The sequence below is a fragment of the Equus przewalskii genome, chromosome 21 (genome assembly GCF_037783145.1).
Source record: "Equus przewalskii isolate Varuska chromosome 21, EquPr2, whole genome shotgun sequence".
NCBI classification, from domain to species: Eukaryota; Metazoa; Chordata; class Mammalia; order Perissodactyla; family Equidae; genus Equus; species Equus przewalskii.
In genome coordinates, this window is record NC_091851.1 from 49288255 (window position 1) to 49314939 (window position 26685).

At 52.4% G+C, this 26685-nt stretch overlaps 1 protein-coding gene and 1 long non-coding RNA gene across 16 annotated transcripts in view; one reads left to right on the top strand and one right to left on the bottom strand.

Moving 5' to 3' along the window:
* GMEB2 (glucocorticoid modulatory element binding protein 2) overlaps window positions 1-20666 on the bottom strand; it is a 32558-nt gene extending 11892 nt beyond the window's left edge. Inside the window, exons 1-5 of one of the 14 annotated variants that reach the window (XM_070587814.1) lie at window positions 19337-20369; window positions 18650-19045; window positions 11397-11585; window positions 3605-3702; window positions 2835-2962 (exon numbers count right to left, since the gene is read on the bottom strand). In XM_070587814.1, coding sequence (XP_070443915.1) covers window positions 2835-2962; window positions 3605-3702; window positions 11397-11527 — 357 coding nt within the window. In that variant the 5' untranslated portion in view covers window positions 11528-11585; window positions 18650-19045; window positions 19337-20369. Of the gene's footprint in view, window positions 1-2834; window positions 2963-3521; window positions 3703-6657; window positions 6827-11396; window positions 11586-18123; window positions 18381-18649; window positions 19061-19336; window positions 20408-20525 lie in introns of those variants that run through there. The other 13 variants (XM_070587813.1, XM_070587818.1, XM_070587811.1 and 10 more) reach the window with 13 other exon arrangements.
* A 127-nt stretch (window positions 20667-20793) lies between these two features.
* Window positions 20794-24269, top strand: LOC139078021 (uncharacterized). 2 transcript variants are annotated; one of them, XR_011530710.1, is made up of 3 exons: window positions 20794-21210; window positions 21307-21392; window positions 21707-24269. It is a non-coding gene; the product is annotated as an uncharacterized lncRNA (long non-coding RNA). The 2 variants fall into 2 exon arrangements; XR_011530709.1 differs by lacking the exon at window positions 20794-21210 and having other exon boundaries at window positions 21253-21392.
* The last annotated feature ends 2416 nt before the right edge of the window (window positions 24270-26685 follow it).

A 26685-nucleotide genomic window follows, 5' to 3' on the forward strand; every position in this document is an offset into this window, starting at 1 on the left:
GAACTGCAGACATCAGGCCCCTGCTCAAGGCACTTCCTGTCTATTTCCTGAGAACAAGGCCCTCTGACGTAGCTACCTGCACCCCTTAGGATCAGAAGATTACTGTTAATATACCACCTAGTCCATAGGCCATGTTCAGATTTCACAAACTGCCCCAAGCAGAGCCTTAAAGCAACTTCTCTTTGATGTGGTACCCAGCCCAGACTGCGCACTGCCCCTGCTGTCACGTCCCTCCAGGCTCCTCAAACTGGAGCAGCTCCTCAGGACACTTGTCTTCCCAACCTTAACATTTTTGAAGCACGCAGGGCAAGTTTTTTGTAAATTGTCCCTCAATTTGTGTGTCGGATGACACAAATTTCTCACAAGTAGAATCAGGTTATGTACTTTTGGCAGGAATGTCACAGAATTCCTGTCACTCGATTAGGAGACCCATGTGGAGGTTTGTCCCAATCCTGACACCTAAATGTCAATCAGTTGGTTAAGGAGCTCTCTGCCAGGCTTCCCTCCCACTGCAAAATTACTGTTTTGCCTCTGTAATTAATACCAAATTGATGGGGATATTTGGAGACTTAAGTAAATACCCTGTTCCTCAACCAGCTTTCACTGATGAGTTTCAACACCCACTCAGCATTCTGGCTCCATCACTCCTTCTACATTTATTAGCTGGCATTCTAATGTAAGAGCTTTACTTCTCCCTATTTATTTGATATAAATGCCATGAAACACTGAAATAAATATGAACTCAACAAATATGAAACAAAAAATAAGAAACAGGTTCTTATTTTACTTGAGTTACAATCCAAACTATCATTAATTATTTTGATGTCAAACTGCCCCAGATGGAGCCAGTGGAAGGCCCTCTGAACTGCACTCAGAGCTCTTTGAAATGTGGTGGGTTTCTTTTCATCCATTCGTTCTGGGATCTGCTACGTCTCTTGAACTGAGGACGGGTTATGGAAGTTCCCTGACCTCCCTCTGCTCTCCTGCCAGAGCTCAGATAACGCATTCGACTCTCCTGCTTCTACTTTCCCTTTTTATTTCTGTGGTCTGTATTCTGGATAACTTTACCTCTATCTTCCAGTTCTCTAAATATCTCTTCAACTGTGTCTAATCTGCTGTGAAACTTATTCACAAAAATGTTCAATTTTAATTCTATTTTTTATTTCTAGTATTTTTTGAAATCTGCTTATGTTTTACTCCTATTCAAGCCTTTTATTCTTGAAATAAATCAACATCATTATTTCATATTTGTGCCTCAAAATCCCATCACCTGAGCATCTGTGGGGACTCTGCTGTCTGGGTGCCTGTGTGCTCTCACTCGGGCACTCTATTCCTGTGTGCTCATTCAGGCACTCTGTCGCCTGCGTGCTCGCTTGGGCGCTCCATCTCCTGCGTGCTCGCTCAGGCGCTCTGTTTCCTGAGCGCTCTCACTCGGGCACTCTGTTTCCTGCACGCTCTCACTCGGGCGCTCTGTTTCCTGTGTGCTCACTCAGGCGCTCTGTCTCCTGCATGCTCGCTCAGGCACTCTGTTTCCTGCGTGCTCGCTCAGGCACTCTGTTTCCTGCATGCTCTCACTCAGGCGCTCTGTCTCCTGCGTGCTCACTCGGGCACTCTGTTTCCTGCGTGCTCATTCAGGCGCTCCATCTCCTGCGTGCTCGCTCAGGTACTCTGTTTCCTGAGCGCTGTCACTCAGGTGCTCTGTTTCCTGTGTGCTCACTCGAGTGCTCTGTTTCCTGCACGTGCTTGCCTGAGTGCTGTTTCCTGCATGTGCTAGCTCAGGTTCTCCGTTTCCTGTGTGCTCACTGGTCTTGTTTGCTTTACGTGAGCAGCTCCTTCTTTTGGAACTTTGCTAATATTACTTGAAAGTTGAGATAAAGATGAGTTCCTCCAAAAATAATTTTTCATTTGCTTCTGTCAGATGCCTGGGGCAACTGCCAGCCAGGAACCGCTCACAACTAAACTCTCGGCTTGAGATTTTCAGATTGTACAGGCTACACAGGACTCCTCAAGAGGGTTCCCTCTTCACTCAGTGCTGAGACGTGAGGCAGGAGTTTTCACTCTATCTGGGGGGCTGAGCAGGGCTGGGAGGACATTGTCAGTGGCCCACCCTAACACTGTGGGGGAGACCCTGGAGGCAGCAGTATCACAGGGTACAACCCGCCAACAATGCTGCGGGGGAGCCCCGGGCTTCACCTCCTCATCTCCAGCTCTGCAAGGCAGAGAAGACCAGGGCCAGACAAAGCTCTGCAGGTGAAAACCGGGCTGCAGTTCTGCCTCTCTCCAGCCCCACCATCCTCGGGCCCTCGGCCTGAGTATTTCTTCCTTTTATTGCCAACTTAAGGAGACATCTAGAAGATGCTCTGTGAAAAGACTCTGACTAGCACTCTCGGCTGTTCTCACCACCAGGTGGAGTCTGGGTACCTAACCCACCATGTAGCCAGGAAGAACAGCTTTCCCATCCCTCTCACTCGCGGAGACTGAAGGCGTGGTTCCAAAGCACATCCCTCCTTCAATCGGCCAGATAAAGCCGGCTTCCCAGCTTAGCATCATGGCTGCCCCGACATGAGCAAAGCTGCTTTCCAGCCTCCCTCCACAGCTGTGCTCCACTAACATGAATTACTATCCCAGATGCGTTCCCTGATGCCCTCAGCGACAATTCTCCCATCCCTGAAGGCTTATTCCTGGTCTTTTGCTCACCCGAGTCCCTGGGACTCTGCCTCCTGTACCCCAGCGCACAGGTCACACCCCTCAGAGCAAGCTCTCCCGTCTGCCTAGCAGTCACAGTGCTGCAAGGCCTGGCGCATGGGCAGTGTGTGGCTGCGTGGGACCCTCACCTGAACACACTTCACGTTGATGCCAGGGCACACAAACTTCCTCCAGATCAGGTTGGCTCGACTGTCCCCACAGGTAATGGGGTACACGATCTCTGCCTCCAGGTTCTCCTCCTCTTCAGCCATCTTCACTTCTCACAAAGCGATTGACAGGGAAAGGGAAAACATAGAAAATCAGTTACAACCCCTGCAAAGCACTTCCTGCAAAAGCACAAACACAGCTGCCAATCTGGAAACTTAACGAATCCAGGAAGGACCAGGACAGGACCCAGGTGGGGAGGTTCTCATCAGCCCTGAGTCAGAGTCTCAGATCAATTCACAAAACCAATTTAACAACAGTCATATCAGCATAATTACATTAAACTACAGTCCAACTGAAGAGCCATTTAAGGAAATAAAATCAAACTTTACTTGGAACAATTCTAGAGAAAATTATTCTTGATGTTTTAAAGTTCTGAGGTCTTTAACGTCAGGCAACAGGAAAACACCAAAGGAGCTAGGAAGCGTTTTCACTACCATTCGCTGATGGTAACCAACAGAGCTGCCAAGCTGGGGCTCTCCCCACCTGCCACAGGCGAGGCTAGTGCCATTCCAGGCAGAGCCAAGCCACCAGGAGGCCCTGGAAGCTGGGCCCCCACCACGCATGGGCCTATCTGCGGAAAAGCAGCGGAAGGGCCTGTGAACCGTTACCCTCTTGATCGGAGCACCGTCTCTGTGGGGAAAACCACCTCCACAGCTGCTTGCAGGCACTGGGTGAGAAGGCTGGCTCCTACCTAACACGGCTTCCTTGAGCTGCGATGATGCTGTGAAGGCAGCGGCCGCAGCTGCTGCCGCATTTTCTGTCTCCATGTTATCTTCTGTGAGGTCGCCCCTGGAAAGGAGGGGGAGAGAAACATCAGCACACCCAACAACGGTGGGCCTTGGGCACCCTCTGCTGCTGCTTCTGCGTTAGTCTGGAAGCCCAGTGGCCGTGTGGGTCAGGGGACCTTGCGCTGACGGTCCCTGTACCGCTACCCCCGAGCAGGGCTTTCTCCAATGGTCTCTTTTGTTCATGGCTGTGTCTCTGGTACCCACAACAGTGCCTGGCATGTGACACCAGCACCGCATGCTTGTGGAAGCAACAAATGCGTAAGTGGGTCTAGTGAATTCTTTAATAAAGTTTCTTCTGTACTAAAGTCTTTTATCGTATTATAATGATTTCACATGGTTATAGAAACTACCGAAAAATATAAAATTTTAGAAAGGAAGAAAAAAATCACCCATGGCATAAACAAATCAAGCAGAAAGGCAAAAGGTAAAACCATAAAAGTGTTCAAAGGAAAAAAAAAGAACAACTTTAAAATATTTCAAAGTGGTAAAAGGTTTTCTTATACAATACAAAACCAAGAAATAAAAAAGATGATAAATTTGCCTTAAAAAATAAAAATAAAAACCTTCTGGTGGGGGGACACCAATTTTTCTTTGAAAGAACTAGGGGGAAATGTGTCAACACAAGGAAGACAAGCAGCTCACTTCCTGGAGTTCCAGAAGGAGCCCCCCCGGTGTGAAGCCCAAAGTGAAATGGGGAGGCCACAACCAGAGACCATGCAGAATGGGGGCAGCCCGAGGCCTCTCAAGAGCAGTGCAGAAGGAGACTGCTCCAGCAGCTACAGCACCACCAAGTGGGCATGACAGACATGAGCCGTGAGGTGGGCGTGGGTGGACTTGTGACACCGTGAGGGGTGTGCCCACGGCCTGGAGGGCGTGCACCTCTGACCCAGGCACCCCCTCTAAGAACTAACCCCGCAAAGAAGACGTGCTGACTGTCTGAGACAGGAGGCTAGTCTGGCTTGTGGAACCCGGGAGCCACGTGGACAGGACAGGCTGGGCCCCAGGTGTGCTCACGTGACCACTGAGTGTGCGACATGGGCATTCTTCTGTCGGGCACAACAGTGCAGGAGGAGGTTTGCTCATGAACAAACACGCTCTAGGGAATGGCTCATGGTGTCCAACAAGTCCCTCAGCAAACACCCACGCCCGAGGCCTCCCAAGAGTGGCCGCTCTCCCACCAGCACGGCGCCAGCGCTCGCCTGACCAGTGGCCCCAGCCCAGGGTCTGGGGTAGAGACTTCAAGGACACAGCCCTGATTCCCCACAGCTCACCACACCCTCCCCCGACTGGGAGGAACAGGGACCCAAGATAAACAGCCAGGGCAGCCACCTGTTCTGGGGAACACTGAACCAGGGAAATGCTGCAAGCCAGGAGCCAGTGCAGACAGCATGGGAGACCCCAGGAGACGTGTAGGGTGCGAGCCAGGCAGAGAGGCAGGGGCCTCGCTGCCATGCTAAAGGGTAGGAACTGACCCCGAAGGCAACCGGAAGCCTTGGGATCTTTAACAGAGGAGAGACGTGGTCAGACTCCCATTTTAGAAGGACATGTGGCAGCGGAGCAGAGGAGGAATTTCAGGGGCAAGAAATGAGCTGAGAGAGCCGGCAACAGACTTCTGAGTGTGAACCTCAGCAGAGGACCCAGGGCCACTGGGAGAGTCCCCCTGTGGGAGGGGACACACCGGACTCTGTGGGCGCTGGGCTGGAGTGCACGACACACTTGGGGTGACTGTGGGACACCCAGCTAGTGTCTGGCTGGGGGGCTGAGAGGTGTAACCCACACGCTCAGACCCCCGGGGGCAGCAAGGCAAGGCCACAGGAGCACCCTTGAGGTCCCTGCAGTCACTGCCCCTAGGGTGGCCAACCACCTCAACTTCTAGCACCACAGACCAGGTTATAGCCTCTGAGCTTCCTATAAAGAAGTCACAGTACAGACTCTTTGGGGTCTGGCTTCCCTCCTGCCAACAGGTCTCGAGGTTCACTTTTGCTGTGTGGAGCCGCAGGACTTCATTCTGGTGGTTGGCTCGTGTTCCGTTCTGTGACTACACCATCGCTTGTTACCCACTGGGTAGATGTTTCTCACAGCGGATTTGCAGCTCAGCCAAGATCAGGGCTTGGCCCAGACGTGGGGTCACGGTGAAGCCCTGGCTGTAGAGGGGATTCCACGGGAAAGGTGACAGTGGTAAGTGAGGAGGAAAGAGCCTTTCTGAGCCCAGAAGTGCCAGCATCTGAGCAGCAGCAGAGAGAGTGAGGCCCCAGGAGAGAGGCCACCATGGAAACAGGGAGGGGTGGCCTGCAGTGCTGCCTGTTCCGGCTAAAAGATACCTGAGGATCTGCCAGAGACCCCTGGGGAGTATTCTCAGGGCGGGTGGGGGTGGTCCAGGCAGTGGCAGCCGTGGACACAGGAAAAGGAGCAAGAAATGCAAAGGCTTGGAGGGGGGGTCAGGCGGGAGGAGGAGCTCCTTAGGGAGGAGAAGAACAGGAGGCCTTGGGGACCGTGGGCGGCACTCAGCTCCTACAGAGAACCTGCCTACAGGGATCCGGCTGCCCAGGCCCGGAGGCTCCTCTCACAGCAGTCTGTGTCATCACCCCAGGGCCTGGCTGACCTCTCGGAGCACTGGGCCTGAGGCTCTTCCCACCCAACTCCTCCCATTGGGTCAGACGGGCACCACTGTCCCCTACACCCCCCCTTATCCTTCCCAGGTGCTTCTCCCAAGGAGCCTCCCGCACATCTAACTCCACCTGCCCCACGGAGGACCTGCACTGACAGCTCAGAGCATCCTTGGGAGCAGCCAACTGTCCACGAGGGGCTGCCCTCTCGCTTGCTGACGACTGCTCCTCTGCAACAACAGCCCCGGAGCACTGGGGATGCTGCCCAGTCAAGCCGCTGCCCTCCAAGTCTCCGAGGCTGTACTTCACCTCACACAGGCCAGAAATGAGAGCCGACGAGAAATGCCTACTTGGAATCTGGTCTGTGGGGCCATGAAGAGTCACTCTCGCATGAAGAATAACACCGACGGGGCCGGCCAGGCGGTGCAGCAGTTAAGTGCGCACGTTCCGCTTCTCAGTGGCCCGGGGTTTGCTGGTTTGGATCCCGGGTGCGGACATGGCACCACATGACAAGCCATGCTGTGGCAGGCGTCCCACATATAAAGTAGAGGAAGATGGGCATGGATGTTAGCTCAGGGCCAGCCTTCCTCAGCAAAAAGAGGAGGACTGGTGGCAGATGTTAGCTCAGAGCTAATCTTCCTCAAAAAAAAAAAAAAAGAATAACACTGAGAACATCAGCACTCCAACGGAGGTGGGTAAACTCAGAAAGGGAAGCTGTCCTTTTAAGCCAGAGCTCTGGGAGGTAGAGCAGATCATGACACAACAGGAGAATGTGCTCCTTACCACAAGAGAACAAGGACACAGGGTCAGAGTCAGGAGTGGGAGACAGGAAGAGAGCTCAGCAGTTCACAAGCCAGAGCCATGGCCCCTATCACACACTGCATGCAAGTAAGAGGCCACAGCCATCCACAGCGATGGCTCCCACCAAGACCAAAGGGCCTTCCAGGGAGGCAGACACAAGGGGCAGAGGTCACCGCTGCCCGCCTGCCTCTGTGCCCACCACTTTGCACACACTGCAGGAAGGAATCCTCCACCGCTCCTGCAAGAAGCCAATTAATTGGCATTTGCAGTTCAAACTTCATTCGAAAAACATCCATTTTACTTAAAGCAAATGTCTGTGGGGACGGCCGGCTATCTACACAGTGCTTCTTTCTTCTTCCTGGCCTTGGCCACGCGCACCTGTGGACACGGCAAAGCGTGGGCGGGGGACAGCCCTAGCATCAGTGAGGAACATTCCCAAGTTCTCTCCCAAATGCCCAGGCAGGAGAGAACCCAGCGCCCACAAAGTAATTAACTCACTTCACTCCCCCACCCTTTCTTAAACATGCAGCCTACAAATCTCAACTTTTAACTAGCAGGATAATAGATAAAACTTCCTGCAGAAAAAGAAGATAAATATCTTCAGGTCCTTTAAGATAAACCTGCCTCCGCTGCCAGCATGCAGTTTTCCTCTCAAAGGAGGAGGCACACACACAGCCTCTCCTTCCCTCCATCAACGACTGACCCACACAGGCAGCACTTCAGTATCGTGGCACTATGACCACAGGATGCAGCCAGGCCCTAGGAGGCTTGCAGCTCCCACGCCTGCTGCTGGAACCTTCCACCATGAGGACAGCAAGGCAGGTGTCCTGGAGGGTGAGAGCCATGTGCAGAAGCCCCAGCCATCCCAGTTAGCACCCCAGACACTCCAGTGAGGGCATGCGAGACCACCCAGCTGGGCCAGCAGCACAGGCCTGGCCAGAACCACTGCCTGGTCAACCCAACAACTCCCAGGAGCAACAAGCAGGTGCTGTTTGCTTTAAGCCATTAAGTTTTATGGTGGTTATGCAGCAATGTACACAGAACCGCACCAAAAGTGGGGCACTGCTCCCCACCCTGGGAGAAGGCAAAGAGATGTCAGCAGGGCCAGCCAGGGGCACGAGTGGCTGTAGTAGGCTTGGAAAAGGGACCCTGGGCCATGCAGTGGGGGACCAGCTGGCAAAAATGTAAGCCACTGTCACTGAAGGTGGAAAACACCCTGACGGACTTGCGTATGGCTCTCATAAGGAAAATTTCAGGTGGAAAGCAGAAAGTGTCAACTGGCTCTTGGAGTGCAGGTGACAATGTGTGGGAAGAGGGCAAGTCTCCTGTGGGATGCAGAATTTGCAGGGAATATGGTGGCCAAACTGTGTTACATCTCCAGCTCCCACCTGGCAAAAGCTTTTCAAACTTAGAAATGGCCTCAGAATAACAACCAAATCAAGGACCTGGCTGCAGGACCCTCTGTTCAACCCTCAGAAGTTTCTGGCCAGGAAAAGAGCTCTGAGCACCTCCAGGGCACTGTCCCAGCAGCCTGCCCCTCAAGGCAGAGAGGGTCCACCTCAAAGAACCAGGATGAGCAGGAACTGAGTATCAGAAGATATGAACATGTGCCAACACGGAAAGGTGGAGACCACCAACTAACACAGGACGAGACCAGAACAGACAGCTGCACACATGGTGCGGTCAGAGCTCGTCTGCGCGACTGGAAGGGCTGGGGGCTGTGGGGTGCCGGAAATGTCCTAGTGCAGTGTCCCACGTCCGTGTCATACATGTATTGTGCATTCACACGTGAACAGACCATCTGGAAGGACCTGCTCTAGGGTCTTAGCTGCAGGAATCCTGGGTGTAGGAACGCACCCTGCTTTCATTTTTGCTTATCAGTATTTTCTCATTTTCTACCCTATATATTTTGTAATAATAAGCTATTTTCAATTTTTAAAAATCTATTATAAACTCTTCAGTAAAATGGTAAATTAAACATGGGATGAGATGATCATTAACCCCATTTATGCCCCAAAACCCCAAACCTGGAGAGCTGGGGGCACTGGGTGCCTCTGGCAGCAGGAATGAGAGGAGTCAAGATAAGAAGACTTGGCTGAAAGCTGGGAAATGAGCAGTTACATCCCCAGACCATGAACACAACCCCCACCCCAGATCATACAGTCAAACACTGTCCCCAGCCCCACCTGGCAGAAGACCCTAGGAGGAAAAAGCAGAGCCCTGTCTATAGGCCCCCAAGCACAGTTGGGGTGGGCGTTGCCCTAACAGGGGAGGAGCACAGAGAGAACCCAAGCACCCCGGACAGTGAGACCCCTCCTACACCAAACCAGCTCCCAAAACACCAACAGCAGAGACGTATACCTCCAGGAAAGGGGGGAAGCGTGTTGCTGCACTGAACTGTGTCCCCAAATTCATATGCTAAAGCCCTAATCCCCAGTGTGACTGTGTCTGGAGACAGGGTCTTTAGGTGGTAATCAAGGTTAAATGAGGACAGAAAGGTGTGGCCGCAATCTGAGAGGAGAGAGGGAGAGAGAGCTCTCTCTTCACCATGTGAGGACACAGCAAGAAGGTGGCCATCCCCAAGCCAGGAGAGTCCTCACCAGAAACCGAACTCTGCTGGACCTTGATCTTGGACTTCCCAGCCTCTAGAACTGTGAGAAAATAAGTTTCTCAAGTGTCAGCCTCACCATCTATGGCATTCTGTTATGGCTGCCAGAGCTGATCAAGACACATTCTCTGGGAAACCTGACCAGCCCAAGCGGATAGACCTAGAGATGCTGATACCGATGGCGCCCCCCAAGAAAGGCCTGAATCATGTCACCCTACGGCAGTAGCCACAATGTTGGGGGCTGCAGCCGGGAAGACCCCATCATGGGACTGGATCCACTTGGAGGCCCCTTTCCTGCCAGGCCAGGAGCCTGGGTGGGGTGACTCAAAAGCTAGGCTTGACCGGGACCAGAGCGTCTCCACAAGAGCAGCCGTGGGCTGGGGCTCCTCAAAGTGCCCCAGGACACCAGGAGGAAGCAGCTGGACCTGTTCTGAGCAAGTGTCACTTCTGCCACACTGTGCATCTCAGCCCGTCCCAAATCCAAGGGAGGGGGCCTGGTCAACCCTCTTGGTCGGGAGTGGGAGGTCACTGCAGAGCATGTGGACTGGACACGCTGGTGTCACTGTCTGGAAATCTGCCCACAGCATGTACACAGACAACATACCTACTGGCAAGGGTAACTGGAGAATTTAGGTGGGAAAATCCAATCACAAGGTCCTGCATTTCCACAGACACGGTCACACGCTCTGTCAACGAAGCAGCTGAGGATCACATAAATTGAACTAGGAACCAACCAAGAGCTAAGCCTGCCTCCGCCCTGCCCACAGGAGGGCAGGTAAAAGCATCGGTCCCAGAAGGAGAGCTCCAGAGCAACAGAGATGAAGGCAAGGCCGTCCGGAGGCCCAGCCGGACCACAGAGCAACAGCAGCAGACTGCGCAAAGAAGTGAGACCCTGGTGTCCTCTCTGCGGCAACAGGAACCGCGGCTGTGGCCAGGCCCTGGTCTAGTCCTTCCTCGCAAAAGCTCGCAGATGGCGAAGAGGCCAAAGCTCGCCCCTACTGTGGTGACAGGCTGAGGTCAGTGGGAACACGCCACACACGGGACTGAGCACACGTGAGGCCAGCAGGACAACCTGCCTCAGCCCAACCCCTCCGGGCAGGAAGCTGAGGAGAGCTGGCCCCTCTGTCCAGGGCTGATCTGCCCCTTCACCTCAGCCCATCCAGCGAGGGGCAGAGGCAACAGGCAGTGCATGGGCAGGAGCTATTCTGCCCCACGGGACCATTCCACCCACGGGGATGGCAAAGGAAGCCACTTAGGTCAAACATCAACTTTTTTCCCAACTAACATTCTATTTGGATCCCCCTTGCAAGAGATGGGGAAGAGAACACTCACCGTTATCAGAAGGAATGTCGAGAAAACCTCTGGCTCTTCATCTTCATTTTGAAAAAACGGTTCCCAATTGTCACTGCTGTCCATCTTACCCAAAGAGAAACTATGTATTTTTGGAAATGAAAACCATGTGGCCAGGATGCAGGAGAAAAAGGCCAAGATGAAGTACTACCTCTCCTTCCTGGCTAGTGTGACACTTCTACTTTTCCTTCACACTCTCTGCTTACAAAGACCCTTGAGCCCAGCTTACAGTAACTAAGTAAAGGACAGTCCTGAAGTCCCCCCTTACACCATGCCCAGGATGCCCACCCAAGCCTGACCAGCCCTCAAAGGACAGAGGCCCGTCCTCACCCATGAGGAGCCAAGTTGGTCGTGACCAGTACAGTCTTCACCTCCTCCACGCCGCTGCCGTCCACTGCGGTGTCAGGCGTTGTCACCACCACCACCTCCTCCATGTGGACGCTCACATCCGGGGTTGCCATGGCACAGCTGAAGAGGATGCCCAGGACCAAATGCGTCACTCTGCCAGGGTCCCAAGTCCTGGAGGAAATAACAGGCAGAGCACAGGTCACAGGCAGCCTCTGCATCCACACAGCACTTGCAGTGCCTGCAGCCGTATGCATCTGCACAGACCCGCCCTTCAGGCCCAGCCCGCCATCTTCGGACAGAAATGACGGCAAGAGAAGAGCTATTCCAGGGCTTCTGGTGCTAGTGAGGACGGAATAAGCACAAACCACCCGTCTTTGCTACCATAAGAGCTAAAATCCCTGAGCAGAAGGCACAGAGCTGCTGCAAGTGGGCCTGGAAACTCAGTGTCCACAGCAGGGGTCGGGAAAGGAGACCAGTCCAAGGAGACTCCTCGGGAGGTGAGTCTCCTGGTTTGTTACTTGTTCCTCTGTGCCCCCTGGCCTGAACTCAGAGGCAGCCCATATCCCAGAGCTGTGCACAGAAAGCACTTGGAGACAAGTTCCGTCTCTGGTCTGGGAGGAGGGAAGGGAAACCCACACAGGACACAAAGGGCGGAATTCCCTGCTTTTATTATCATTGTTGTCTTGCTGGCTCTGCCCTCCCACAAGCCCAGTCCCTGCTATAACCCTGGGATGGCGGTGGCCGGGCAGGTACCTGAAACTCAGGGACTAGAGGCAAGTTAGTCCAAAGACTGTAGGGGTCCCCACTTGTCCCGCTCTCTGTCCTCTGACATGTGGCCCAGAGCAGACCCGGTCCCAAGGTGTCACAGCATAGAGGACACACAAGAGCCCAGGTATCCAGCCAGAGGACAAGGAAGGGGACTCTGAGGTCAGAGGGTACAAGAGAGAATAGAGAGGAGGGAGGTGCTGAAAGGGATTGCACCCTAGAGTGTACAAATGCCTGAGTCACTCCATAACTGTCCGTGTGGGAACTTGATCCTAAGTGGCAAACTAAAGGTTTTGAGAAGTGACCCCCAGGACAGATCCAAAGGGCTCTGCCAACGCTCTGAAGACTGATCTGATGGGAGGACCACCCCAGGAGGGCTGGGAACCTACAGCCTGAACCAGGTCCATTTCCTGCTTCCACAAAAATGGTTACATTCTCCCTGAGGTTTAAACAAGACCCCAAGTCTCACAACAATATTCAAAGTATCCAGAACGCAATCCAAAATTATTTGACATACAAAGAACCAGGAAAGTCTGATCAACTCTTAAGGGAAAAAATAATCCAGAGAAGCCCACTCCGAGATGACCACTGGAATCCACAGAGACTTTAAACCAGCTACTACACATTGCTTCAAGACGAAGCCAGACATTCTTGAAACAAATGGAAAGAGAGAAAGTCTCAGCACTGGCAGAAGTTATGGGCAAACAGAAATTATTAAAAATATAATAACAGAAATAAAAAATTCACTGGATAGGATCCATATCAGAATGGAGATAAGAGAGGAAAGAGAGAAATAACAATAATGACATCAATAAAAATCATCCAATCTGAACAGAAAGAAGCTGGAAAAACAAAATGAACAGAGCTTCAGGGAATGTGGAATAATATCAAAAAGTTCGACATCTGTGTCATTGACTCAGAAGGAAAGAAGAAAAAATTGTGACGCTGGAAAGAAACTTAGAAGAAATAATAGCTGAGCACTTCCTGGATTTAGTTAAAGATATAAACTTACACACTCAAGCAACTCAGCAAACCTCAAACAGGATGAACTTAAAGAAATCCACGCCCAGATCATAATCCCATTGCTGAAAACCCAAGACAAAGTGACACCGCCTCAAAAGCAGCTGATAAAACACACATCACCTATGTGAGAACAACCCAGAGGACTTTGGAATTCTCATCAGAAGCGGTGGGGCCAGAGGCAGGGAAAACATCTTTAATGTGCTGAAGAAAAGAACTGCCAGTCCACGAGTCTACAAGTGAAAAAACCCTTTAGAAATGAAGGCAAAATAAAGATGTTAGCTCAGAGCCAATCTTCTTCACCAAAACCAGTAAAACCTGTAAAATGAATTTCTGTTTCCTGAGGAAGGTTAGCCCTGAGCTAACATCTGTTGCCAATCTTCCTCTTTTTTTGCTTGAGAAGGATTAGCCCTGAGCCAACATCTTTGCCAGTCTTTCTCTACTTTGTATGTGGGTCACTGCCACAGCACAGCTGATGAATAGAGTAGGTCCACGCCCAGGATCCAAACAGGTGAACCTGGGCCGCAGAAGTGGAGTACGCCGAACTTAACCACTACACCACAGGGCCAGCCCCTGTACAAGCACTTTTATGGCAGCTTTATTCATAATTGTCAGAAGCTAGAAACAAGCCAAATGACCCTCAGTAGACGAATGGATAAACAAACATACAACAGAATATCTATGTTGTATGTCCAACCATACAACAGAATACTACTCAACAATTAAAAAAAAAAATGAAACTAGGGGCTGGCCCCGTGGCCGAGCGGTTAAGTTTGCGCGCTCCGCTGCAGGCAGCCCAGTGTTTCGTTGGTTCGAATCCTGGGTGCGGACATGACACTGCTCGTCGAACCACGCTGAGGCAGCGTCCCACATGCCACAACTAGAAGAACCCACAACAAAGAATATACAACTATGTACCGGGGGGCTTTGGGGAGAAAAAGGAAAAAATAAAATCTTTAAAAAAAAAATAAAATGAAACTATTAATACGTGCAACAACCTGGATGAATCTCCAGAGATTTAGGCTGAGTGACCTGCATGTTGTACGAGTTCATTTACATGACATTTTGGAAAAGGCAAAACTATAGTGATAGAGAAAAAAATCAGTGGATGCCAGGGGTTAGACTGTTCTGTATTCTGATTGTGGGAGGGGCTATACAAATCTATACATGTGTTAAAATTCACAGAACTGTTCATCAAAAAACCGTAAAAGTTTATCTTACCATTTGAAAATCTTTTTAAAAAATTAAATTGGCAAAGAAAGCACTATTGCACCCTTGCATATATGGTCAACTGATTTTCGACAAGGGTGCCAAGACCATTCAATAGGGAATGGGGACAGTCTTTTCAACATATGGCATCGGGACAACTGGACAGGGACATCTACATGCAAAAGAATAAAGCTGGACCCTTATCTTACACCTTATACAAAAATTAACACAAAATGGATCAAAGGCCTAAATATAAGAGCTAATATGGTAAAACTCTTAGAAGAAAACATAGGAAAAAAAGTTCATAACAATGGATTTGGCAATGAATTCTTGGATATGACATCAAAAGCACAGGCAACAAAAGAGAAAATAAATGAATTAGATTCCATGAAAATTAAAAACTATTGTGCATCAAAGGACATTCTCAAGAGAGTGAAAAGGCTACCTATGCAAGAGGAGAAAATATTTGCAAAACATATATCTCGTAAGGGATCAATATCCAGAATATAAAAAGAACTCCTATAACTCAACAACAACAAAAAAACAATTTAAAACATGGGCAAAGGACTTAAAACAGCCACTTCTCCAAAAAAAATATGCAAATAGCCAGTAAGCCCATGAAAAGATGTTCAGCATCACTAGTCATTAGGGAAATGAAAAGTGATACCACTTCACACTCATCAGGATGGTTATTATAAAAAAACACAAACCAAAAAATGGAAAGTAAGTGTTGTCCAGGATGTGGAGAAACTGGAAGCTCGTGCATTGTTAGCAGACAAGTAAAACGGTGCAGCTGCTGTGGAAAACAGTTTGGTGGTTCCTCCAAAAATTAAACATAGAATTACCATATGATGCAGCAGTTCCACTTCTGGGTTTATTCGCAAAAGAACTGAGAGCAGAGTCTCAAAAAGCTATTTGTACACCAAGATTCACAGCAGCATTATTCACAACAGCCAAAAGGCAGAAGCAAGCTACGTCCATCAAGAGATAACTAAAGAAACAAAATACAGCCCATACACACACACAAAGTGATGTCACCCAGCTTTAGAAAGGAAGGAAATCCTGACACCGCCTACAGCACGGACGAACCCTGAGGACGTTATGCTCAGTGAAACAAGCCAGGCACAAAAGGAGAAGCACTGTGTGAATGCACTCACGCGAGGCACCTTGAGGAGTCAAATTCAGAGACACAAAGTAGGATGGTGGAGCCAGGGCTGGGGGAGGGGGTGGGAGTTGGCGTTTATTGGGGACAGAGTTTCCATTTGGGGAGATGAGAAAGTTCTGGAGACGGATGGTGGGGATGGTGCACAACAACGTAAATGTACTTAATGGCACTGAAATGTACACTTAAAATGGTTAAGATGGTAAATTGTATGTGAATTTTACCACAATAAAAAACCCTTTTTAATCCTATTACAATAGAAAGACTTATCAGGACTAAATATAGACTACAAAGTAAAGAACATAAAAACTTTCCAGAAAAGAAACATTTTCAGACTTCATTTTATTTATACTTGTTAATGTGCGAATGACACCACCTGCCTAGCATTGTACCAAACAATGAGTGTGTCCTAGGATAGGAGCTGGGACATCGCTGGCCAGCAAACACAGGCACCCACCCAAGCTGGAGAGACAAGGGGGCCCGCCAGCACTCGCTCACCACAGAAGCTCTTCCAGAGGAAGCCATCCACGCCTGCCAGGCCTCTGAGCGCCCAGCAAGACCACAGAAATTCAGCCTTGGGAAATGAGTAAGAAAAACCAAAGTGGAGCAAACTGGAGTGGAGGGCCTGCCGGGGAGCCCTGGCCCATCACACACCGCCTATCACTCCAGACAGGAGACGGACTTGCACCTGGACAAGAAGCACAGCTACCTCACTGCTGCAGAAGATTTCTCTCCCGACCCGGCAACAGCCCAGCCAATGAGAAACACCGAAGCTCAGCCAATGAGAAACGCCACATCCCAGCCAAGGAGAAATGCCACAGCCCAGCCAATGAGAAACACCGAAGCTCACCCAATGAGAAACACCAAAGCTCAGCCAATGAGAAACAGTACTTTTCAGCCAATGAGAAAGGCCACAGCCCACCCAGTGAGAAAGGCCACGGCCCAGCCAGTGAGAAACAGTACATTTCAGCCAATGAGAAATGCCACAGCCCAGCCAATGAGAAACACCACAGCCCAGCCACTGAGAAACGCCACAGCTCAGCCAATGAGAAACAGTGCATCTCAGCCAATGAGAAAGGCCACAGCCCAGCCAATGAGAAACAGTGCATCTCAGTCAAAGAGAAATGCCACAGCTCAGCCAATGAGAAACGCCACAGCCCAGCCAGTGAGAAACGCCACAGCCCAGCCAATGAGAAACAGTGCATCTCAGCCAAAGAGAAATGCCACAGCTCAGCCAATGAGAAACGCCACAGCCCAGCCAATGAGAAACACCAAAGCTCAGCCAATGAGAAACAGTACATTTCAGCCAATGAGAAACGCCACAGCCCAGCCAATGAGAAGCCGCAGCCGCCCATCTGTCCCTCCCCCAGTGGACTTCCGTCTGGAGCAGCCCCGCCCTCTCCCTTTTCTGTATAAAAGGGGCTCCTACGTTGCTCTCTCGGTTTGCCTGCGGTTCACGAGGGTACCTGCCCGAAGCTGCAATTCTTCTGTCTATTCCCAAATAGACTCGTTCTGAGGGTAAGGTAACCGGTGAGTTTGGTTTTTAAGCTGACAATATTAAACACAAACACTAGTGATTAGATGCCAGGAACAAGAAAGTATTCCTCCTTTCCTGCTTTAACAACAAGCGATGGGAAGAAAGGCGGTGTAACAACATGAGGAAAGACACCATACTAGAGCCCTCGGCCGGTCCTGCCGTCCGTCCCCAGCGGGCAGCCCTCCGAGGCCGCCTTCAGATGCCTTTTCGCCAGAAAAGCCGCAACAAGGAATTCACGTACATAGACAGACGTACTGCTACTTCTAGAACATAACTTTTGCGTTTTAGATTTAGGCTTTGAAACAGAGTATTAAAGAAACAGTAAAAGTCCACTTTAAAACTGCCCTTATACTAACACTGATCCATGGTGCTGGTTTCTCAGCATTTAGCCACCTTGCCGAGGTACCTCTCTTTTCACCAGGTGGGCTCCGTCAAAGTCACGCTTCAACCAAAAGCTGCAGAAAGACAGGAGTCCACCTACAAGCAGTCCTTCTCACCCAAATTTCAAAACTTCACAAAACACTAAGTAGTGTAAATGCACAAAAATGAATTCTTGCCTCTCCAATGGCAACTGTATTAAGTTTTCAAAACAACACACACAAAAGGTACTTCACAGAAAGCAGTTCAAGTACCTGATTCGATGACGTTTAGACACAGGACCAGCACTGCAGCGAGCAATCCCCACGCCCCCGCTCCGGGAGGGCCAGCTCCCGACCCGAGCAGGATCCTCGTGGCCCCTTCACACACGGCGGAGCCGAGATCCAAGCCCCGTTCTAATCCTAAAGCTGGGGCTCCTTCCTAGTATGAACTGAACCCCAATTAATTTTGAGGCAAATGAGATATGTGGAAATATTTTTAAAACAGCATTTCTGGGCATAAATATGCAAAAACAAAACAAAAAGGCTAATGTGCAATCGGTATATCACATCCAGATCTAATTTCCCACGTCTTCTGCAAAATCACAAATATTTTCCTTTGACAAAAATACCACTAGAAACATAGCAGAAATCACATACCAGTGCCCCACAGGCATGATTTCTTCGATTTTCACATCGTTTCAAGTTTTCTGAAACGTGTCAGAAGAGGTGACCCCTGGACCCGGTCCCGCAGTGCTGCCTCTGCTGGAGAATCGGCTTCCGCAGCCCCGCCCTCCCCTGGGGGGCACAGATGCACCAGCTGCCCGCCTCGGCCACACCCTCCAGGTCACCCCCGCCAGGCTGCACCAGGCACGCGAGTGTCCAGCCCCCGATACACACGAATTTGTCTTCTGGCCCTGAAAAGATACTTGAGCACTCTCCCTTCCCAGTTCGGGCATGAAGTAGGTTATTCTTTTAAGGCCTAGGTTTGAATACAGTGTTATAAGTGTTCTAAATTCATAGAAACAGTTACATGTTTGTACATAAATATACAAATTCTTCCCCTGTCCAGAATGTCTTCCCAAAAAGTTTTAAGATACTTTCTACGAAAAAACAATTTCTGAACAAGCAGTCTGCTTACTTTATCTTGTGACATTTGGGGTTTACTGAATCCTTCTGATTTTACCTTAATAAGACTGAGGCACACTGCCGAGCAGTGTTGTGCTGCGCAGTGCTGACGGGAATGTAAACTGGCGCAGCCACCACAGAAAACAGTATGGAGGTTCCTCCAAAGACTGAAAATAGAACTGCCACACGATCCAGCCGTTCGCTTCTGGGTACACCTCCAAAGGGAGTGAAATCAGGGTCTGCGAAAGGTGTCCGCAGGCCCTCGCTCACTGCAGCACCGCGGGGAACCTGCCCAAACCCCAGCCGCGGCCGGGCGGAGGGGAGGGCGATGGGTGCACAGCCTTCACACACGGGAACCCCAGCCGCGGCCGGGCGGAGGGGAGGGCGATGGGTGCGCACGGCGGGACACAGCCTTCACACACAGGAACTCCTGCCGTTGGCGACACGGGCGGACCTGGAGGACGGTACCCTGGGTGGAATACGCCGGGCACAGAAGGACAAACACGACATGATGCCACTGACACGAGGGACCTACAACCGTCAAGCCCAGAGGAGCAGACACGGACGGCGGCGGCCACGGGGCGGAGGGAGGCGGCGGGAGCATCGGCCAAAGATACGAGGTTTGGGCCGCAGGGGCCGGACAGGCCCTGGAGACCCACAGGACAGCACCCGCCCAGGCGAAGCACGCGGCACCGGACACTGCAAAGGTCGCTACGAGGGCGGACGCCATGCGAAGCCTCCTCACCACGAAACAGGGACAAGGCAGGAGGAAGCCTGTGCAGGCGCGCGCTGCGGTGACGGTTCACGGGCTCACGCGGATCTCCAAACTCATCAAGTTATGTACAGCTTTTTGTACGTCAAAAAGAGGGACACGTAACTGTAACTTGTTTCTGAAACGCTAGCAAAGAACGAGAACCAGAGTTCGTTCTATGGGTAATGGGCCCGCTCTGATTGGATTCCTACGAAGGGTCTATATGGATACGGTTCCCACCAAGGGGTCCGAATCAATACGGTTGCCACCAATGGGTCTGCATCAATCCAGTACCTACCAATATGTCCACATGGATAGGGTTCCTACCAATGGGTCTGCATGCACACGGCCCCACCGAGGGTCCGCAAGGTGGGGGGGGCCCGCATCCACACCGTTCCCCGGGGTTGGGGGAGGACTCGCATCCACACGGTTCTCTGCGGGGTAAATAACCCGTACCCACACGGCTCCTGGGAGGGGAGGCGGGGAGGGCCCGCGTCCACACAGCTGGGGGTTGGGGGGTGGGGAGTAACCGCGTCCACACGGCTCCCCGGGAGTCTGGGGAAGCACCCACGTCCACGTGGCTCCCCGGGAGTGGGTAGGGCCCGCGTCCACACTGCTCCCCAGGAGGACGGGGGTTGGGGGGAGGGCCTGAGTCCACATGGTTCTGGGAAGGAAGACCCGCGTCCACACGGCTCCTGGGAAGGAGGCTAAGGACCCACGTCACATGGCCCCCCGGAGCCGGGGCGAGGACCCGTGTTCACACGGCTCTTGGGGGAGGCCCGCGTCCACACGGCCCCCCGGAACCGGGGCGAGGACCCGTGTTCACACAACTCTTGGGGGAGGCCCGCGTCCACACGGCCCCCCGGAGCCGGGGCGAGGACCCCTGTTCACACGGCTCTTCGGGGAGGCCCGCGTCCACACGGGCCCCGGGAGGGAAGGGAGGGCCGCGCCCGCCCGGGGCCCTGCCCCGCACCGCCCGGCCGCGCCTTCCGGCAAGATGGAGGCGGGCGCCGCCGCGACGCCGCCTGACGCGGGCCCGTGACGCCCGTGACGCCCGCCGCCGCCGCCCCTCCCCCGCTCCCCTCCCCCCGCCGTAACGTCCTGACGCTCCGCAGGGACCCCTGACTGGACGGCGCGCGCGGCGGAGCGGGAGGCCTCGCCGCGGGGGGCCGCGCGCGCTTACCTGGGCCGCGGCCGGGCCTGCGCGGGCGCCGGCGGGCGGGCGGCGGGTGCGCGGGCAGCGGCGGCGGCGGCGGCGGGCTCCGCTCCTTGTTGGGGATTCGGCGGCGGCGGCGGCGGCGGCGGCGGCCCGGGCGCGCGCTTCCTAGTGACGCAGGCGGCGGAGCCGCGCACGCACGGGCAGGGGCGGGCCCGGGGACTTGTTTGGCGCTCGGCGGGGAGGCGGGCGGCGCCGAGAAATAAGGCCCGGAGGGCCCCGGCGCGCTTGCGCGGGGCGGGGGCGGGCGGGGCGCGGGGCCCGCCAGGACCCTGCGACACGCCTGCTAGGTGCGGCACCCTGCGTGGGTCGGAGCAGGGGAACGTGAGCCGGGGAAGGATGCGTCGGGAGACTTGTTTAAGGGTGGGGGAAAATGCGTGAACAGGTGACGGACGGTGGATGCAGGTCGCCTGTCATCTGGAGGTGCGAAGAGCGCGCCCCCCCAGAGTCCGCACAGCCTGCGCCGAGATAGCGGCCGCCTCCGGGTGCTTCCGATCTGCTAGTTCGAGTCCTGCTGTTGTCACGTTTCATTTCCTATGGGACGCTCTCCTTTCTGAATCTGCACAGGGCCACGCAGTTCTTGGGAGTGGTTGACCCGGCCGCGCAGTCCAGTGCTGCAGCCACAGGCCACATGTGCTCATTTAAGTTAAAGGTCCGTTTCTCAGTTATCACTGAGCTATAAAAAACACCCAGATATAGAGTTGAGGACGCTCTGAGAATTGCTCTCTTTTTTTAATAACGGGTAAAGGACTGGAATATAAAGCCCTTGGATTTTCCAGAATGTAAGAAGATAAGCATCACTCGGCTTTGATGAGTGCCTTTCTCGGGAGCCAGGTACAGCCACTCCTTGCTGTTTGATTGAAAAGTGCAGTGGGAGGCCCTGGGTGGTGGTTAGAGCGACTCAGCTGCCCTGCCCAGAGCCGTCTGGTTTGAGGCATCCTGCTCTTGGCCTGGGGCCTCCTGGGGGGAGCTCTGCAGCGGTGTGGTGTCAGGCATTTGCCTTAATCTCCCTGTGTTCCGTCTCCCCCCCTGCAAGGGACAGTCAGAGTGGGATGCAGAGGGTGGCGGAGGCTGTCCATTTTCTGAACAGGGTGGGCACCCTTGAGCTCTCCTGATGTGCCCACTGTCATCGCTCTCACTGTTCACAGCTGCCAGAAAACTTATGCTCCCACTGAAAGGCTGCCGGACCCCACTCGGGGCACAGAGAAGGCAGGAGACAGATGTCTTGTTTAGGACGGAGCCTGGAACGCTTGCCATACTTCAGCAGGAAGACCTCTGCAGCCGCTTCCCAGAATGTGAAGTTTTCAAGCAAACTTCATTTCAGTGATGTTATCATTGGGAGAGTTGCACTTTTATTCTGTTTTCAGTAATGCAGACTGTACTCACGCCAGTGATGGAAAAAGGCCTTCTTTTTAAAGATTAGACTGTTGAGCCTATGTCAATACCGCTATTTTATTATCTGGTAAATATGAGACCAGGTGTACATGGTCTGTGTTTGTCATTTATCTGAATTTCCCTCTCCTCATATTCTGGAAATAAACACCAATAAAGTCAAAGGGAGAAGGCCCAGTAGGAGACAGGAACCAGACCTGCGTGGCAGGGGGCAGAGAGCACGCAGGTGGCAGCGAGCCTGCACCAGGGGCCCACTGCTGTCTGGTCAGAGTGAGCTGTGGCCACAAGCTCTGGAGTCTGAGGGCACCCCAGACTCCCCAATCTCCTTGCCCAACCTCGCCTGTTCCTGCCACGGGACGTCAGACTTGGCATTTGAACCTTTGCTGACCTCTTCTGTCTCTGAAAGAGTGAGGTCACAGCAGTGGGCTCTGCTTGGCTGGCAGGATGGGTTGTTCGTACTGGGGGTGGAGGTGGAGATGACCTGTGCACCTGGGACTCCCAAGGAGAGGGAGCTTTTGCTCTTGGCTTGTTAGAGAGAAGGGGAAAACATGCTCCTCCAAGCCACTGACTTCAGATCCCTGCCGACAGCCTGGACCCCCAAGAGGCTGTGAGGCCATGACATCCTCACCAGGCCTGAGGATGCTGCAGGGGCGCCCCACCCTGCCCTCTGCTCGGGCTCTGCTTCCCACAGCGACTGACCAAACAGGAAGCAGGACCGAGGCAGGCCCCAGCCCACCCCGTGATAACCTTTCCCCTCCCTCTACTGCTCCTCAGGCCCCATGCTCCTGGAGCCCCTGTCCAGGGGAGGCGGCACATGCTCTGGATTTTACAGAACCACATGTGGGTGAAAGATGGGCTCAAGCACAAGACAGACCCGTGGACTAATATAAGAGTGTGAAAAGTTCACTGGTATGGTTTTAGATTCACATTGCAGCTGACTCTTAAGAAACTACCCCTCATCAAGCTTTGGTTTAGGATTGAAGAACAAGCTATTAAAATACGCTTTCCTTTTCCAGACACATGTCTCTGTGAGGCGACGTTTTTTTCATATACTTCACCCATTCTCGTTAGTTTTTTTTTTTTTAGGAAAATGTCATTGTTTTTCTGTTTTTTAAAGATTTTATTTTTCCTTTTTCTCCCCAAAGCCCCTTGGTACATAGCTGTGGATTTTTAGTTGTGGGTCCTTCTGATTATGCTATGTGGGACACTGCCTCAGCATGGCCTGATGAGCAGTGCCATGTCCGCACCCAGGATTCGAACTGGCAAAACCCTGGGCCACCGAAGCAGAGCATGCAAACTTAACCACTGGGCCACGGGGCTGGCCCCTGAGTGTATCATTTTTAAATGAATTACTTTTTTTTTTTTTTTTTGCTGAGGAAGATTAGCCCTGAGCTATCATCTGTGCCAGTCTTCCTCCACTTTATATGTAGGTCACCACCTCAGCATGGCTGAGGAGTGGAGTAGGTCTATGCCTGGGATGTGAATCTGTAACCCCGGGCTGCCAAAGTGGAGCACGCCAAACCTAACCCAATGCCACAGGGCCAGTCCCTAAATTACTATTTTTCAAATTTAAAGTTTAAATTAATTTTTAATTTTTTTTCTTTAAGATTGGCACCTGAGCTAACAACTGTTGCCAATCTTCTTTTTCCTTTTTTCTTTTTTTTTCTTTCTGCTTTTTCTCCCCAAATCCCCCCAGTACATAGTTGTATATTTTAGTTGTGGGTTCTTTCAGTTGTGGCATGTGGGACACCGCCTCACTGTGGCCTAATGAGTGGTGCCATGTCGACGCCCAGGATCTGAACCAGTGAAACCCTGGGCCGCTGCAGTGGAGCGCACGAACTTAACCACTAGGCCATGGGGCCAGCCCCATAATTTTTAATTTCTAATGTAACTGTCAATCCATATAACTCACAGAAACAAAGCTCTTTGTGGGTTCTCCATAAATTTTTAAGATTGTAAGAGGTCCCTGAATCCAAAAAGTTGGAGTTTTCTCAAAAGTCCTAGTACATCCACAAAATAGATGGTTATGCAACCACTGAAGTGACGTTTATGAAGCCATAGGAAAAGTGCTAACATCACTGTGTGTGGTTCTCAGAGGTCTGCACGCTGGCTTCTTCACCACCACTGAGGGGGCAAACCCTCTTGAGGAGAAGGAGGACTGAGATTGGTGGATGGAATTTCCGGCTTTATACTTTGCAGGGATGCGATGAACACGTATTATGTTTGTAACCACAAAAAAATGTAAATGTAATAAAATAATGTGTGCCCTGTTCTCCTCATAGTGGACGTTGTGAAGATTAAAAACATTTCAAAGTTGTATTGACGAGCATGCAGTTTCTCCTAGGGCCAGGCTGGCTCCTCAAATCCATCACCGTTCTCTGGAGCATGACACACGTGTGTAATAAACACTCGCTAAACTCGTGTTGAATACACAGATAAACGCATGAGTGCTTTAAAGTTACAAATTCAAGATCTACAACTGCTGCTTTTGGTTGAATTGTGTCCTCCAAAGCTATGTTGAAGTCCCAACTCCCAGGACTTCAGAATGCGACTTTATTTGGAAATAGAGTTGTTGCAGATGTAATTAGTTAAAATGAGGCCATATCAGATTAGGGTGGCCCTCAATCCAATGACTGGTGTCCCAGAGACAGACACACAGAGGGAGTTGGCCATGTGACTACGGAGCCAGAGATTGGCGTGATGCCTCTATAAGCCAAGGGATGCCAAACATTGCCAGTGTCCAGCGGAACACCAGCACCAGCTCCCAGTCCCAGGGAGGACCTCTGCCGTGTGGAGGGGAGCAAAGCCCATCACGCACCGGCCGCCAGGGGTAGAGGTCCAAACACAGCAGAGCTGCCAAGCGAAGCGCAAGCACTGAGACAACAAGCTTCCCTCCTCAGAGAAGGGACAAGTAGGTCAGCCTCAGCAGTGGGCGTCGGTCCCCACGCAGGGTTGGGGGGGGCCTCCCCCCGGCATTTGGCCTGCAAACATCTTTCCTGTGTGCAGTAGAAGGACCTGGAGCGCCCCGTGGAGTCTGAAATGCTGAAAGCCGGGGGCCTGCTTGCGCAGAACACAAGCGCGTTCATTGAGTACCAACGGGGAAGGCTACCCCACACAGGCGGTAAGCCCCGCACAGGCTGTGTGGGCTCCTTGTCTGCTAAAAAGAAGTCTTCCAGGCCCAAAGCCGTTCTTAAGTGGCCCCGTGGGGTCAGAAGGCTGAAGCTAGGAGAGGCAAGGACCATCCCCTTACAGGATTCAGAGGGAACATGGCCTTGATTTCAGAGTCAGCTCTCCAGGCTATGAGAGAATACGTTTCTGTTGTTTCAAGCGCCCTTCTGACATGCTGTTCTTCTCACAGTAGGCCTAGAAAGCGAGGGTAACAGCTGCATAGCAAAATTACTTCTCTTCAGCAGAGAGAGAAATGGCTGTGGTTTGTACCCACTTTTTTCTGCTCTCACTTCTTGCAGCCACACCTGAGATCACCTGGCGAGGAAACGCGTGAGAGAGCTGGGGGAGGCCCCACTGAGGACAGGCGTCTGTTGGCGCCACCACCCACCTGCTTTGCAGGACAGCCTGTTTAGGTGCAGGCCCACCAAGGCCCCCAGGCGCTGAGTGAGCACCAGTCGTGACTGGATACACGTGGCCACTCAAGAGCCTCTGGGGCGGTTTTCAAACATGTCCACACATTCTGTGACATTCCTCCTCTCCAAAGGTGGATCCTCACCCCTCTCCAGTGTGGGCTATTCTCAGGACTCGCTTCTGACAAGTAGAATGTGGGTGACTTCCCACATTAGTTCACCCAGCTTCCTCTTTCCTCTCTGGACGGTCACCCCGGGGGGCCAGCGCCATGTTGTGAGGACCCTCAAGCAACCCTGGGGAGGGTCCACATGGTGAGGAGCTGAGGCCTCCTGCCAACGGCCTTGTGAGCGAGCCGTCTTGCAAGTGGATCCTCCAGCCCCAGTCCAGCCTGCAGATGACCGGAGCCACAGCTGATGTCCCACCTGAAATCTCACCAGAGACCCCGAGCCAGAACCAGCCAGTCCCAGCATCCCTGACCTACAGAAACTGTGAGGTAGTGTCTGTTGTTTTAAGCCCCTGCTTGGGGTGATTTGTGCCACGCAGTAGATAACTAATGCAACTCTGACTGGCTTCCCAGAAGGAGCCCCACACCCCACCTGGCTTTGCTTTGTTACAAATCAGGCTCTGAAGGATTCCCCATCCTCGCCCAATGTCAGAGCCTCCATGTGGTGACTGGCACAAATGCCACCTGCCCCTCAGTGCTGTATTAGGGCCCCTAAGATCAGCCTGGTCCTCTGGGAACGCCAGGGCTGTGTGCTTGTATGTGGTGTGCGTGCGTCCTGGACTCATAAAACCGTTTGCAACATATCTCCCTTCTCTCCTTGCTTCGCTTTGCACTCCTGCAGATTTCTGACGTCTCCATCTCTTTGGCAGTTGTGTGTCCAGGACTCTGACTTTCCCGCCTCTCCCTGGCCAGGGGAGGGAGGGGAGATGGTGAGAGCTGCTTGGAGCCCGGGCAAGTAGCCAGGACTGCCCCAGGGGAGGGCGGTGAGCGCAGGGGAGGTGAATGAGTCTCTCAGGTCCTGGGAGCAGGCACCTCTCCAAGGCCTGGACCTGAGGCCCATGTGTGGGCCTGAGCATGGACAGCGTGGGCATCTACCAAACATGCCTCCTCCCCAGCTGAGGGGCCCTGCTGGGCACCCAGGGGCTGCCTGGT